This window comes from Myotis nattereri, assembly GCF_964212035.1.
Source record: "Myotis nattereri genome assembly, chromosome: 11".
NCBI lineage: Eukaryota > Metazoa > Chordata > Mammalia > Chiroptera > Vespertilionidae > Myotis > Myotis nattereri.
In genome coordinates this window covers 78,168,792-78,183,634 of record NC_138086.1, presented here as the reverse complement: position 1 = coordinate 78,183,634, position 14,843 = coordinate 78,168,792, and the positions used below count along the sequence as shown (strand labels likewise).

Genomic DNA, 14,843 nt, shown 5'->3' with positions numbered 1-14,843 from the left:
TTCTCTCCGGCTCATGCCATCCATCGGTTAAGCAGTGTGGCACCCAGGAGGCCTGTTTACCGCTAATTAGATTAGGAGTGAGCTCAATTGGAAAGATACTTGTAGTTCAATAAAGAGAGTGTGAAGAATCGCCCTGTGGCTCCACAGAAGCAGGGCTCTGAGCCTCACCCCGCTGGGGGCCTGGGTGGTCCTGCCTTCCCCTTAAACAGCTTCCTTCCCTCCCAGATGCCCCCAGGAGTCAGGTGAGCAATGAGCTTCCTTGTCACACCGAAGGCCTCAACTTTGAAAGATTTTAAAGGAACAGATCTGAAAACACTTGCAGGCTCTTTCTTGTCTCCTTTCATTGGGAAAGCAGTCCCTGCTGGAGTTGTTTTGTTGCCAAAGAAAGGAAGGTGGCCAGATCACCAAGGCTCACAATAGCTGCCACCCTCCTGCCTCGACCCCATCTGCTCGAAGATCATCTCCAAAACATAAAAATGCCCGCCCTGTTTCCAAACCGGATGGGATGGTGGGTGGGGGCGGGTGAGCAGAAGGGGAGGCGAATAGGAAACACAAATTCCCGAATGTTTCTCTCGCCAGCGGAGACTGATGCCTGCGCTTTATAAAATCCTGGCACGACCCTGGCCGGCTGCTGTCGGTGGGGGAAGCGGCAGGGATTGAGTTGCTGTGCCAAGGGCGAAAGGGACCTTCCATCCGGCTGCAGAAAATGCATATTCACCGAGAGCAAGGCGGCTCCTGGCTGTCAAGCCCTCTGCACGTCATTCCTCTCGAGCTGACTTGTGGATCCTGTTTGGAGACTCTACTGACTGCAGACAGCACCGCCATCAGCCTCAAACCCCTGGGCGACTGCCCCCTCCCCGCACTGTGAACGCCCCAGTGAGCATAATGCTCCCATTAGGCAGAAATCGCTGCCTGATTTCCACGGTGCATATAAAATATGGAACTGCTACCTCACCTCCTTCCATGTTGACTCCAGAAGTATTTAAGGGGTAGAGTGCTGTCTTTGATTGCTATGTTTTTTAAGATGAGGAAAGGCTGTTGGTTGGGACACGTGGGCACAATGCCACGTCCTGCTCCTCAAACACCTCGAGGGCTGGCAGGTGAAAGATGCTCAGTGGGCAGAAGGGAGGCCTCGATCCGAGGCCCACTCACTCTGTCAGGAGGGAGAGTGTGTTCGCCACGCTGGTGCCTTTCTCCTCTGTTCCCGGCCGCTGCTCGGGAGCAGAAGCCAGACGGGCTGTCTGTCGCCTGGAGCCCCGATCCATTCAAGGCCCGTTGTTCCTGCCCAAGGTGAGCATCTGGGCCTCCCACCTTCCAGCAGCGTGGGGCGCTCTCACAGGCTCATCCTGCCAAAACATCCGTGCTCTCAGCTCTCACCACCACGTGCGAGAATTAAAAGGACAGACATTCGGTGTGAGGAAAGACTGCAAGAGGAAAGTACTTGGAGCTCCATGCTTCTGAGGGGCATTTATAGGCGCTCAGCCCCCACGCCGGCTCTCCAGCACATTAGCTGGCGGTGCCCACACAGGGAGGCAGCGTGAGTCACCCAACACCTGCGCTGAGATGGGAGCGCGGTCTCCTGCCCCCGATTAATTAGATCCCCGCTTGGCATCCCTCTCCCTCAAGCTCCTCAGCCATAAAATGGGCCTCGTGGAACTAACTGATCGCGGGAGAAACAATTAGAATCTCAAACCCACTGGAATGTGGAAAGGGGACATTTTGGCACTTGAAGATAATTTGGGATGGCTGGAATGTCAGTTGCTACACACCATTCAGTCATTGGTTCATTCAACTGCCCGCTTCCCTCCAGGCCACTTCCTGGGGGGGATGAAGGGGACCGAGAACACCCATCTCAACCCTTGCCAAGTGCTTAGGGGTCCAGACTGGCGTCTGCATGATTTCCTAGAGATTTCCTACTTGAGGCGACGGCTGCGAGATTGGTCAGATGGGTGAGTTAACCCTCATTCCTAAAGGAAAATCCAGGGAGCATTATGAAATACACAAAGTCCAAAGATTCCAGAGGCAGGAATTGAAGGTTTGTATCAGCATTGAAAGCCTGGCGGATACAAAGCCCAAAGGAGAGAAGGCTGGGAAAGAGCAAAGAGGTCATGGTCCCACGTCGGAAATATTCCAGAGCCAGCAGGAAGGCTGAGTGTGTCAGTCCTTAGAAGATTCGTTATGAAGCAAGCAGGGTATAGGCTCGGCTGCTGTAACAAAGAATCCCCAAAACTCAATGACTTACGATGGCAGCGTGTTTTTCTCTCATAATTACCAGGAGGCCAGCAGGCAGGGCTGGCCAGACAGGCAGACATCCTCAACACGCAGCTGCCGCCTGGGTCCAAGGTGGCTGCTCCCCACTCTTACCGCCTCCCACCTATAGGGAAGAAGAAGGGAGAACTTAACACAGAGGTGGCACACGTCACTCGCACACCCCCCATCCTTCAGAACCCAGTCACAGGGCCACCCCCACGCTGCACCGGAGCTGCCAAGAGCATGCCCTGGCTGGACAGCCACGTGCCACCTAACACTGTGGCAGCTCTCGTATTAGAAACAGAGGAAAGAGAGAAGGTGGACAACTGGGCTCCAGATGTGGAAAGCAGTCTCTAACCTCAAGGAGCTTCAAGTCTCATTGGAAAGACAGACACAGAAACTCATAATGATAACATTAAGCAGATGTGTTTACCAAACGCCAGGCATTGTACTCAGTATCCTCTCATTTAATACTAAATGACCCTGTTGCATTTCATAAAGAAACGGAGACTTAGCCTGGGTGGTGTTTCTCAGAGGTTAGACGAGCATCAGCCTGTGTACCGAAGGGTCACGGGTTCGATTCCCGGTCCAGGGCATGTACCTGGGTTATGGGTTCACTCCCCACTTCCTGTTGGGGCAGGTGCAAAAGGCAACCAGTCAATGTGTCTATCTCACATCAATGTTTCTCTCCCCCCCCCTCCCTGCTTCCCTTTCACTCTGAAAAGCAATGGAAAAAATAGCCTTTGGTGAGGATTTTTAAAACTGTAAAAGAAAAAAAATGGAGACTTTGAGAACTTAGCTAATTTACCCAAGTTAATGCAGTTTTACATGGAGCCCAGCTAGAACCAGTCTGGCAGACCCTGGAGCAGAGGTCAGCAAACAACGGCCCTCAGGCCAAATGCGGCCCTTCGCCTGTTTCTGTAGATAAAGTTTTATTGGCATGCAGCAGGCTCATTTATTTGCATATTGTCTATCACCATTTTCACAGGCCAGTGGCAGAACTGAATAGTCACAACAATGAGGAGACGGGGACTCTGGCCAGAGGCTGCGCCAGGGCCATCGGGCGCCAGTCAGAGGAACAGAAGCAGCCAGGTTCTGTGACAGCTTCTTGGGCGGAGATGAAAAAGGGGGGGAGGGAGGAAATGAGATCATTTCATACAAGTGAATAAGAGCCCAGTCAGGCCTGGTCATTGGCTGCCCTCCTCACAGCGTCCCATGTCCTTCCCTCTGGGGCTTGACTGCGGACTTTGGGCTTCTGCCAGAGCCAAATCCCAGACATCACCTCTCAGAAAATGGAGAATGCCCTCACCCCAGAAAAATGACAGCCTGATTGACACCTTAGAAATGACCCCACTTTACAAAACCAAACGAGGGTGTGCGTCACCCTCTCTGAGGGGCACCCTACTGGCCTGGTTGCAGAAGAATTTCTTTCCCGGGGCCCAGGAAAGAATTGGCGTGTGATATTCTCCGTAAGAGCAGGACATTTTAAACTCCTGTTTTCCTCACGGTTATGAATTTTGCTGCAGTTCTCCAGTCGCTCTGCAAGTGATGATGGAAGGAATTGAATTCAGTCAAGTCCAACTGCGCTATGCGTTTTCATTTACTGGGGGGACAGTTAGATAGATGCGGCCGTCAGTTCACTGAATCAACAGATCACGGGGTTGGCGCGGAAATCATAAATAATAGAAAAGGGGAAGGAAGGGGCTAAGAAGAGCCAGCAAGGTAACAAAGTAATAAAAAGAGCTATTTTCAGGCGAAATGATGAAAGATTATTGCCTGCCATTCTGTCTTCTACATGTTTACGGGTCCTATTTTGCTAGAATTCTTTATTTGACTATTTCTTCGCTGCCTTGTAAGTTTTTGAACTGGCCTAGGGTCATGGATGAAATGCAATACCTTTCCCCTGAGAGTTATTGATTTAGCTCCAGTTGAAGTTTGTGCATTGAATAGGCATCATCCCCAGACTGAGCAGCTATTGTTATTGGTCAGTGTGTATGTCGTGTGTGTGTGTGTGTTTCATTTACATTATTAATTGTTTAAAATATTACATATGTCTCCTTTTTCCCCCATTGACCTCTCCCCAGCCACTCCCACTCCCCATCACATGCCCTCACCTCCCTACTGTCTGTGTCCATTGGTTATGCTTATATGCATGCATACAAGTCCTATGGTTGATCTCTTACCTTCCCCTGCCTTCCCTCTGAGGTTAGACGGTCTATTCAATGCTTCTATGACTCTGACTCTATTTTTGCTCATCAGTTTACATTGTTCATTATATTCCACAAATGAGTGAGATCATGTGGTATTTATCTTCCTCCGACCGGCTTATTTCACTTAGCATAATGATCTCCAGGTCCATCCATGCTGTTGCAAATGGTAAGAACTCCTTTTTTACAGCAGCATAGTATTCCATCGTGTAGATGTATCACAGGTTTTTAATTCACTCATCTGCTGATGGGCACTTAGGCTGTTTCTAAATCTTAGCTATGGTGAATTGTGCTGCTATGAATATAGGGGTACATATATCCTTTCTGATTGATGTTTCTGATTCCTTGGGATATATTCCTAGAAGTGGGATCAATGGGTCAAATGAGAGTTCCATTTTTAGTTTTTTGGGAAAAGTCCATACTGTCTTCCATAGTGGCTGCACCAGTCTGCATTCCCACCAGCAGTGCACGAGGGTTTCTTTTTCTCCACATCCTCTCCAGCACTTGTCGTTTGTTGATTTGTTGATGACAGTCATTCTGACAGGTACAAGGTGGTACCTCATTGTTGTTTTGATTTTCATCTCTTGGATGATTAGTGACTTTGAGCATGCTTTCATATGTCTCTTGGCCTTCTGTATGTCCTCTTTCAAAAAGTGCCTATATAGGTCCTTTGCCCATTTTTTGATTGGATTGTTTATCTTCCTTTTGTTAAGTTGTATGAGTTCCATATAAATGTTGGAGATTAAACCCTTATCGGTGATAACATTGGCAATTATGTCCTCCCATGCAGTGGGCTCTCTTATTGTTTTGTTGCTAAACTCGGAGTAATTTATTACATAGCTATAGATAACTGGTAGACTTGATATTTGGGGTGTTCATTTGGAGGGGGTATTGTTGGTGTTCCCTATACATCATATTATGAATTTAGCCTTGGGTTTTTGTACTTGGCATTTCCAATGCTTAAACTCCTTGCCTGGCTCCCTCTTACTAACCTTACAGGACTCACATGAGATCATTTCTTTTTTTCTTTTTGTTTTTGCTTAATCACTTCGCCTTTTTTTTACCCAGGCCCCAACACCCTCCCTCTGACAGCTATCAGTCTGCTCTCTGTACCAATGAGTCTGTTTCTCTTCTGTTTTTTAGTTTATTTTGTTCATTAGATTCCACACATAAGTGGAATCATATGGTATTTGTCTTTCTCTCCCTGGCTTATTTCACTTAGCATAATAATGATGGTAATGATGGTATTTTTCATATCTTTTTTCCATCAGCAGTTGGCTGCAGGTTCCTCCAAGTGACTCTGTACTCTTTGAAAATAATCCATTTAGTTCTAACTCAGTTAAGAGTATTAGAGAAGGGAATACTCTGTGCAAATTGTCCACAGGCACTGCTGGGCCAGGAGGGCTCAAATGTAAACAGTGAAATAAAGGCACCAAAAAGATTCCCTGTCATCGGGAAATTGGCAGAGCCAGATGAATGTGTGATAGATGCTATTACTCTTTCTCTCACTTAAGATGTCTTTGAAAAAACCAAAATATAAGTTTCTTGTCGAAACTAAGGCTTAAAACACCCCCAAATCCAAAGGATTTGTCTCTACTAAATATTCATTAAAAATGAGAACCAGTGGACTTTCTCGATGCGTAGACATACACACACAGAGTACTAGTATATAAAAATATTGCACCAAAACAGTATACACATGGCCATTAGGACATGCAAACAATTTTATGTCACTGAGAATATCAGAAGGAATTTTGAAGCAAAATTGACTTCATTTTGACTTAATAATCATCAAGCTTCTGATGCTCTTTACAGACTTGGAACATTTCTCCTGATAAATAGCAAGTCCTCCCACATATGTACATTTAAGGCACATTTAAGACAAGTTTCCTGAGAACATAAATGCTCAAGAGGCCTAAGCAGGAATTAATGAGGGAGATCTTAATTTGCATACTTCCTGCCTTAAATGCCTGAACGATCTTGGGTATAATGTTGCGTGAGTAAGGCGTTTAGTGTTTAATATGATATGACTTAAACACTCTTTTTGCTAGGGTCTATAAAGCCATCGCTATTAGGGGCTGTTACTTCTCATTTTTATCTACCAAATTCACTAAGGAAGGAAAATATGTGGAGGCTTCCACTTGTCAGCTCCAGTCTCTCTCATTGGCTGGTAATAAAATGCCCTCCTCTCACAACTGGGACAGTCCACTTGGAAAGGGACACTCGGTGATCCACCCTGAACCAGTGCACGGCTTCTACTTGTCAACTTGCCTCCCTCGCTGACCTCCCATCCTCCCAACAGCCCTGTTGAGGTCCAGAGGGGAACAATCTAGAGCCATAGGAGATGCTGAACCTGAGACACTGGCAAAGCCACATCTTCTCTGATTTTGCACAGCGAGGAGTATTAAGACCTCACCGTAACACCTCACCATGACACCATAAGGGAAGTCTAAATGTGTCACCGGGAAAACACAGATTTGTGTTGTTTCAAGGTTTGTCAACCAGGAAAAACCTATGCAGCTGACTGACTGACCTTCCTGGGCTCTGGCTGCGGGATGCAAATCCGCCTTCTTCCTGGCTGTGATTCAGCACCGGGCGCTGTCCACTCCCGAGGAAATCCTGATGGGAGGATTCCAGGGCTGGTTGGGGCATCCTCTCCCAGCTGAGAGAATACCAGGGACATGGACACTCCACTTCCCAAGACAGGTGTCTGACCATGGCCTCACCTGTCCTACTCCCTCAACATCTCCTCTTCCCCACTGTGGAGCTAAGAGTCGTATCTGAGAAACCCACCCCTGGCTGAGCATGGGGCTGCATGGAGAATGGACCCCAGTTCTAATGTGTCAGGTCCGAACCATGGAGCTTTACTGCATTTGTAGAGCCAGATATAAAAGTCAGATCCCCTGATTCCTAGAGGACAATCTTTGCCCGGCGCCCAGCAACTTCCTGTGAAAGCCCAGTCCCTACCCACTGTCCCAGACATGGGGTTGTCCCTATGCACATGACTAAGGAGGTGGGAGAGCGGTGTGGGGCGCGTCGCATTGTTCTTTCAACTTTTCACACCTTCTACGTTTGAAAGCTCTCACGTAACACAGCTCGTAAGTTCTGCCCACGTCTCACAAGCCACCTACCTGTTTATCCACTATCTCGGCTTAACACGTCTTATGGGCTTCACCCATTCTGTTTGCTTTTCCCAACTCTGTAGCAGAACTGAATATTCTTAGTTCCTACAGCAAACACATAAACAGACAAACCTAGGGGGGAACAATAAGATTAAAAACACACACAGAGAGAGAAAACATTTGATTATAGTGGCAGGAGAAATGGAAACCAAAACAGAGAGTAGCTGAGTCACCGCCTTTGGGGGAATTTTGAGCAGAACGCGGTGGGTGCTTCCTGCTGAGGGGTGAGGATGAAGTGCCAATCCCTGGCATCTCCTCTTCAGTATTGAAAACCCATGGCCCCTTCAGAGGCACGTAAAGAGTCCTTCTTTAACGTTCTTTTAGAATTAAAAATAAAGCTAATATCTCAAAGCCAATCACATCAAAGCAATCATAGCATTGAATGCAATTTTTCAAGTGGCATATGGCCCAGCCTCCTGCTCACTTCCTCTCCCTGAGGCTCCCCACCTTGGCTCCTACAGAAAATTGGAATCTCAGGCTGTTGGGGAAGGAAAAGCCACACTTCTGTCTCATTAAAGATTTGAAAATCTATATTTTTAAAATTTTATTTGTCAGTTACAGGTGAATATCAAGGGGTCACTTTATAAAGTATGTGATTAAAAATGTATCTTCATTGTGTGTGTTTTCCTGATTACAAAGAAGTACGTTTATGATAAAAATTCAATGTAAATTCCTATAAGGAAACTCCCCAAAGGGCACATGGAGGCAATGACATTACGATAAACTGCTTCCTGTAGCCAGACATTGAGGTTTCCTGTCAGTCAAGGCAAAAAGGGGACACTGGCTTTCAGAGTGTTTATCCAAACTAGGATTCCCAGGTGAAATACAGGACACCCAGTTCAATTTGAATTTCTGAAGTAAAAGTATATCCCAAACACTTTATGAGATATACTTTACTACAAATTATTCCTTGTGTACCTGAGATTAAAAATTTTGCATATTCGCTTCTTTTAATTGTGCTAAAATACATATAACATCAAACTATTTTAACAAATTTTAAATATACAATTAAGTATGTTTACATTATCATGGGACCAAACTCTAGAACTCTTTCATCTTACAAAACTAACCCTTTCCTGAAAAAAAATCAACTCTCCTTTCCCCCTCTGGCACTCATCTTTCTACTTCCTGTTTCTATGAGTTTGACAACTCTAAAAACTTTACATGAGTGGAATCATACAGTATTTATCTCATTGTAAAACTGGCTTACCTCACTTAGAATAATGTCCTTGAGCTTCATCCATGTTGTCACATGTGTCAGAACTTCCTTTTTTAAGGCCGAATAGTATTCCATTGTGTGTCTACATCACATTTTGTTTCTTTTTAAAAAATATTTTACTGATTTTTACAGAGAGGAAGGGAGAGGAATAGAGATCTAGAAACATCGATAAGAGAGAAACACCGATCAGCTGCCTCCTGCACACCTCCTACTGGGGATGTGCCCGCAACCAAGGTACATGCCCTTGACCAGAATCAAACCTGGGACCCTTGAGTCCGCAGGTCAATGCTCTGTCCACTGAGCCAAACCGGTTATGGCCACATTTTGTTTCTTGAAACCCAAATTTAGCAGGACATTTATGTGCTACATCTGGCAACCCTATTCTGAAAACATCAGTCTAGGGCAGTGATGGCGAACCTATGACACGTGTGTCAGAGGTGACATGAGAACTCATTTTTTTGGTTGATTATTCTTTGTTAAGTGTCACTTAAATATATAAAATAAATATCAAAAATATAAGTCTTTGTTTTACTATGGTTGCAAATATCAAAAAATTTCTATATGTGACACGGCACCAGAGTTAAGTTAGGGTTTTTCAAAATGCTGACACGCCGAGCTCAAAAGGTTCGCCATCACTGGTCTAGGTAATCTTTCTCTAGAAATTAGAGCAGAAGGGCGTTCATTCCCAAGGACATGTATCACAGAAACACAAAGGGGACACAGCCGAGAGCATTCTCTTCTCCGAGTTCGCACAAGCCATAGAAACGTGGTCAATGAATCCTAATTCCGTCAGCACCGTGTCAGGAGTCCTTGAACTCATCGAACACGTTGAGCACACGTGCACCTTGTGGGAAAGGAACCATAAGTAGATTCTCAAAGTTGTCTGACACCCCCAAGGAGGGCAGGAGGCACCCTCTTCTTGACTGAGGGCATAGCTTTGAACTCAAGGAGGCATTTTTGCTGGGGGCTTGGGTCTTATTACTTTCCAGGCAGTCGATTTCCTGAATGTCTAAACTCAAATGCGGAGAAAATCTCAGCAAGTTTAAAAGAGTGGGAAGTGTACCCATCTGCTGAAACATCCCTTTCAAGTGAGGGATGAGTCAGTGCTGCCATGCGCTCTGCATCTTTCCCAGCCGCTGACGGGGAGCGAGTTCAGGAGGGATGAGCATGTTTGTGAATGTCCTGATGCTGGTTAAAGTTAAGAGGCAAATGCCTTAAATGCCCAAGTCCCTTAAAGAGAGGGATTAAGAGACAGAGTGAGAGACAGAGAGAGAGAGAGCAATGCCTAGGCAATGAATAACCTTACTACTTATAGAAAACAAATGACCATTTTGACGATCACCTCTTTATTTTTTCTTTAGAAATCCTTCTTCAATTTACCCACAGCACTTACTGATGAGCTTGACTGGCCCCAACTTTCTGGTGCTACTGGATTTCTGAACACCACTAGCGGGTATGTATGTTTACAAGCCTTCAAATATTTCAGTGTATCTATGTAAAAATAGAGCAGAAGATGGGGCTTTCTTCTAAAATGTTGAGATGTGAATTGTTAGGAATGGCTTCTAGAATATGAGTGACACACAACAAACCCACCCCTGACCTAGTCCACCACCCAGTGGGATGTAATGCAAATTCTATTTATCAGTGCAGGCGAGAAGGGAGTATTCCCACCGAGGGGGCTGTAGAGTTGACCTCTGACAGAAAATATTCAACACATGGCTAAAGTTTTCTGAGTCAAGGGACCAAGAAGTTTACTTGATTATTTACCTGCATAAATTAATATTCATAAAATTAAAAGGCAGGGCTCAAGGTCCTGGAATCATGCTGGCATCAATGCTCTAAATAGGAAGGTACAGATGATGCGTGGACAGTCTGAGTAGCACAGACCACTTTGCTATGTGCAATTGGGTGTTGACTCAGGGCCTGGGAACAGCCATTCACAGCTTACGCACCCCATTTGTATTTAATGGAGGACATTGCATATGGTGAATAATTTATTTGATTATATCTTTACTCATTTATTTTAAAAATAGTTAAGTACTTGCTACCTAATCGGGTGCAGATGGTATAAATGTCTTAAAGTTTAATAAGGCTTGTCCCATCTCTGTAGTCAAATCTCATTCAAGTAGGACATATGAGATAAAAGTATAAGTAACAAGAATGCAAGATAAATGTGCCAAAACACAACTTTGTGAATCTTTACATCCTTCGACACATTAACAGAATCTGTTCTCTTGACTCTCTGGTTTCAGAGAATTCAAACAGCAATAAGCCTTCAAATCATGTGTTTTGCTTTGTTTTCTCCCAGTGTGATTCAGAAAGCAACTGAGTTGGTCGAAGACAAAAGAAAAAGAGAAAACCCTGTATGAGGTGGTTCTTTGGGGGCAAGAAACCTGACATTAGGAAGGAAATGATGAGAAGCCAAAAATATATTTTTAAGATTGAAAACAGTGCTTGGTGTTCAGATTGCCTCCAAAAGCAGTTAACTCACAGGAAAATCCTATTTAAGTTAAAGAAGCCACGGCCCAGAAGGATAGGAAACAATACCCAAACTTCAGGAAGAGAGGACTTCTCCTTTAAAAGCGATATCTACCATCCCCCGGAGTCGGTGTGGCAGATTAGGAGGTAAACTGCATTTACGGGTACAGGGGTCTGGTCTGTGTGGACTTAGGTGGGACATTTAGCATCCCTGGGCCTCGTGTACATGATGCAGTTGAGTTGCACCTGGTCTCTGAAGTTCTCGCCGGTATGCAAGCTTAGCGGTTGTAGAACAACATGATGTTCAAGTCAGCATCCTACTTGAGGACGCTTCTTGATTTAGAAGCGTTGGAGGAAACTCCTGGGGAGAGATGTCTCGCTTCTCCCCAGGAAATATGCTTTTCCCCACCCCTTGGCCAGCTGTGCCTGAGACAGTACCTGCCATTGTATGGGCCAGAGCTAGAAAAGGTCTAGGAGCCATGTCTTAGGGCCAGGGTTACTGCGCTCGAAGAGTCGGGCTCATGCCTGTAAGCCCCGCCTGTGGGATAGTGGGTGCTTGACCAGCTGTTAGTTGCAGTGGTACTCCATTAATGCCCTACAGGTGTGCTCTTTCCTCCGAACAAACTCCAGAGAGGGAGCCAGGTGACTCCAAATCCTTAACAAAAATAACCACATTTGTGGTTGTTCAAATCACCTCCTTCTGAAAGTGGGGCCAGGAGCCGGTCCAATCCGTGGAGTTCTACAGGCCAGGGCTAAACGATAAAGAGGTTCCTTAAATGTGGGGAGCAGAAGCGGCTGGGAGGAGAAATAGGGCAGCACTCGTAGATGAAGGAAGGGAGGAAGGAAGGAAGGAAGGAAGGAAGGAAGGAAGGAAGGAAGGAAGGAAGGAAGGAAGGAAGGAGAAAGAAGCTGATGTTACCCATCAGAAGTTACGAAAGCCAAAACAACCAAAAGCAATTACCAAGTTACCATATCCAGCTGGCGAGCCTAGAGCGAGACCAGGGAGCCCACATAAGTGGGTGTGAACTAGATGGAATTGTCTAGAGTACAATTTGCCCCCTCTGCCTCTGCATTAAATTTGCTCTCTGGGCCAGAAACATAGCAAATGCTTAGAAGGAAATGGACAAAGCCATTGTCACAAGTGTCCCAGTACTGCCGTTCAAGGCCATTTAAACACACATCTTGATGAGAGGTGTCCTAGAATCTGACAGTTAGAGGTTACCTATTCTCTCTGACCCAATAGACATCACATGAGAGAACAGTTTTGAAAGCAGTGTATGACTGCAAACCAAGACACTTGGGGCATTAGACATAGAAAATGGGAGAGAAGGGATTTGCCGCTAAGATTTGCTAACCTAATTTCATGGTTTTTTAAAAAAGACATGTAAGTACTAAACACTAATGAGCTTAATAACCTTATTAAATCCATTATTCAAAAATTACATGTGCTATAATTGTCCATGATTAGCGGTCCTATAATTATACTTTGCAAAACAAATAATTAGCATTGGCCTTTTGCAGATGGGTGAGGCTGATTGTAGAGGATACAGTCTACATTAGTGATTCTCCAAGTGTGGTCCATGGACCCCTGGGGGGTGTCTAAGGAGGTCCACAAGGTAAAAACTACTCTCACAAAAATATTAAGACAGTATTTGCCTTTTGCACTACCAACGGTGCAAAAGCAATGGCGGGTAAAATCGCTGCCATCTGAGCATGGGTCAAAGCAGTAGCACCCAACTATATTAGGTGTCCTATGGTCTCCACCTGCACACACTCCTGGTTTAATAGGGCAGGGGAGATATTCCCTTCAAAACGTTGCCTATGAAGCAGAAAAAAGTCACTAATTCTATTAAAATAAGTGCAGGTCTTATTAATAATTTCAGCTCACAAGCCCTAGCCAGTTTGGCTCAGTGGATAGAACGTTGGCCTGCGGACCAAAGGATCCCAGGTTCAATTCTGATCAAGGGCATGTACCTTAGTTGCAGGCTCCATCCCCAGTAGGGGGCGTGCAGGACGCAGATGATCAATATTTCGCTCTCATCGATGTTTCTAACTCTCTATCCCTCTCCCTTCCTCTCTGTAAAAATCAACATATATATATATATATATATATATATATATATATATATATATGTATTTAAATCTCATCTCATGAAATGGGAAGGCTGCATGAAGCACTTTTGCTGCAAATAAAATGTGATGGTTGTCTTAAGGTCAAGCACCTGCGTGTTGACTTGCGAGCAGAATCAGTAAGTTTTTCACAGAACACCCTTTTTATTGAAGAAAAAAAAAAGCTTGGAAAGCAAACTATGGTTACTCAGTCTTGGATACAGCAGATATTTTATCCAAAATGAATCAGATGAACGTGTCACTTCGAGGAAAACAAATAACAGCATTGACTGCTATCAGCACATTTGAGCTTTCAAAGAAAAATGTGAATTTTGGAAAACTTGGCTCTTCTGTGGCCTGTACAGCTACCGAGGATTCCGAGGCCTTGCTAAGGAGGCAGGCGGTGCTGGCAACGGACGTGGGTTTGAATGTCGTGTCATAAATGCATCAGCATCTGGCGTGCCCGCATCGCTCCATGAGCCAGCGTTCCTCCGCGACCCGCGTGCGATGCATAGAATCCTGCGTGAGAAACAGCCCACTCAGAGCACAAGGTAGACCAGCCCACGTCCATGCAACCAGGCGCAGAGAGTTCACGGATATCACTTCCGATTCCACAATACACCTGGTCAGTCTCTAAGAAACTACCATTTGACAAGTTTTGGTATAACATCCAAGCAGCTTATCCAAAGTTCTATAAAGAGGACGTTAAAATGCTACTCCCTCTCCCAACAACGTGTGTGTTTAAGACCAGGTTTCCTTCCCATGCTCCCACCAAAACAACCGCTCACAGCCAACGGAACGCCGAGGCAGACGTGAGCAGCCAGCGGGCTTCTGTTCACACAGACGTCGGAGATTTGAAAAATGGTAAAAGGATCCTAACCTTCTCGCTCATTGGGGGTACGCATTGGAAAACATTTTTACAGGAAAAAATGTTATTTATGTTAACATGTAATGGACATCATTATTTTAAAAATTAAATGTTCCTTTAGTTTTCTAAGTTTTAATTTCTAATATATAAATATTGACAGCTGCAGCTCTCCTAAACAGAAGCTCCCTGGGTTTCTCAGTCACTTTAAGAGTGTAAAGCAGACTGAAAGCCAAAAATAGAGAACTGCTGTTCCGGGGAGTGGGCGAGAAAAAGGCTGAGGACAGAGACCGGGGCCCCAGCACGGAGAGGCTGGGGGAGAGAAGACGAGGAAGAACAGCCCTCGCAGTGGAAAGAAACCTGGAAGGTTTGGTGTCCTGGAGGCCAAGGGAGGAACGTGTTTCCAAAGGAGACAGGACTTCAGCCAAATGCTGCTCGAGGCAGAGGAGACGGGAGCTGAGCAGGGCCCTGGGGTGTGGACAGTGATGGCGGGCGGCTCTCAGGGGCGTCTCAGTGGGCGGAGACGGAGCCTG

At 45.5% G+C, this 14,843-nt stretch overlaps 1 protein-coding gene across 2 annotated transcripts in view; it reads left to right on the top strand.

Moving 5' to 3' along the window:
- AOAH (acyloxyacyl hydrolase) overlaps window positions 1-14,843 on the top strand; it is a 102,209-nt gene that overhangs the window by 51,407 nt on the left and 35,959 nt on the right. For both annotated transcript variants that reach the window (XM_081102180.1, XM_081102181.1), the window contains exon 12: window positions 10,220-10,311. In XM_081102180.1, coding sequence (XP_080958306.1) covers window positions 10,220-10,311 — 92 coding nt within the window. The remainder of the gene's footprint in view (window positions 1-10,219; window positions 10,312-14,843) is intronic.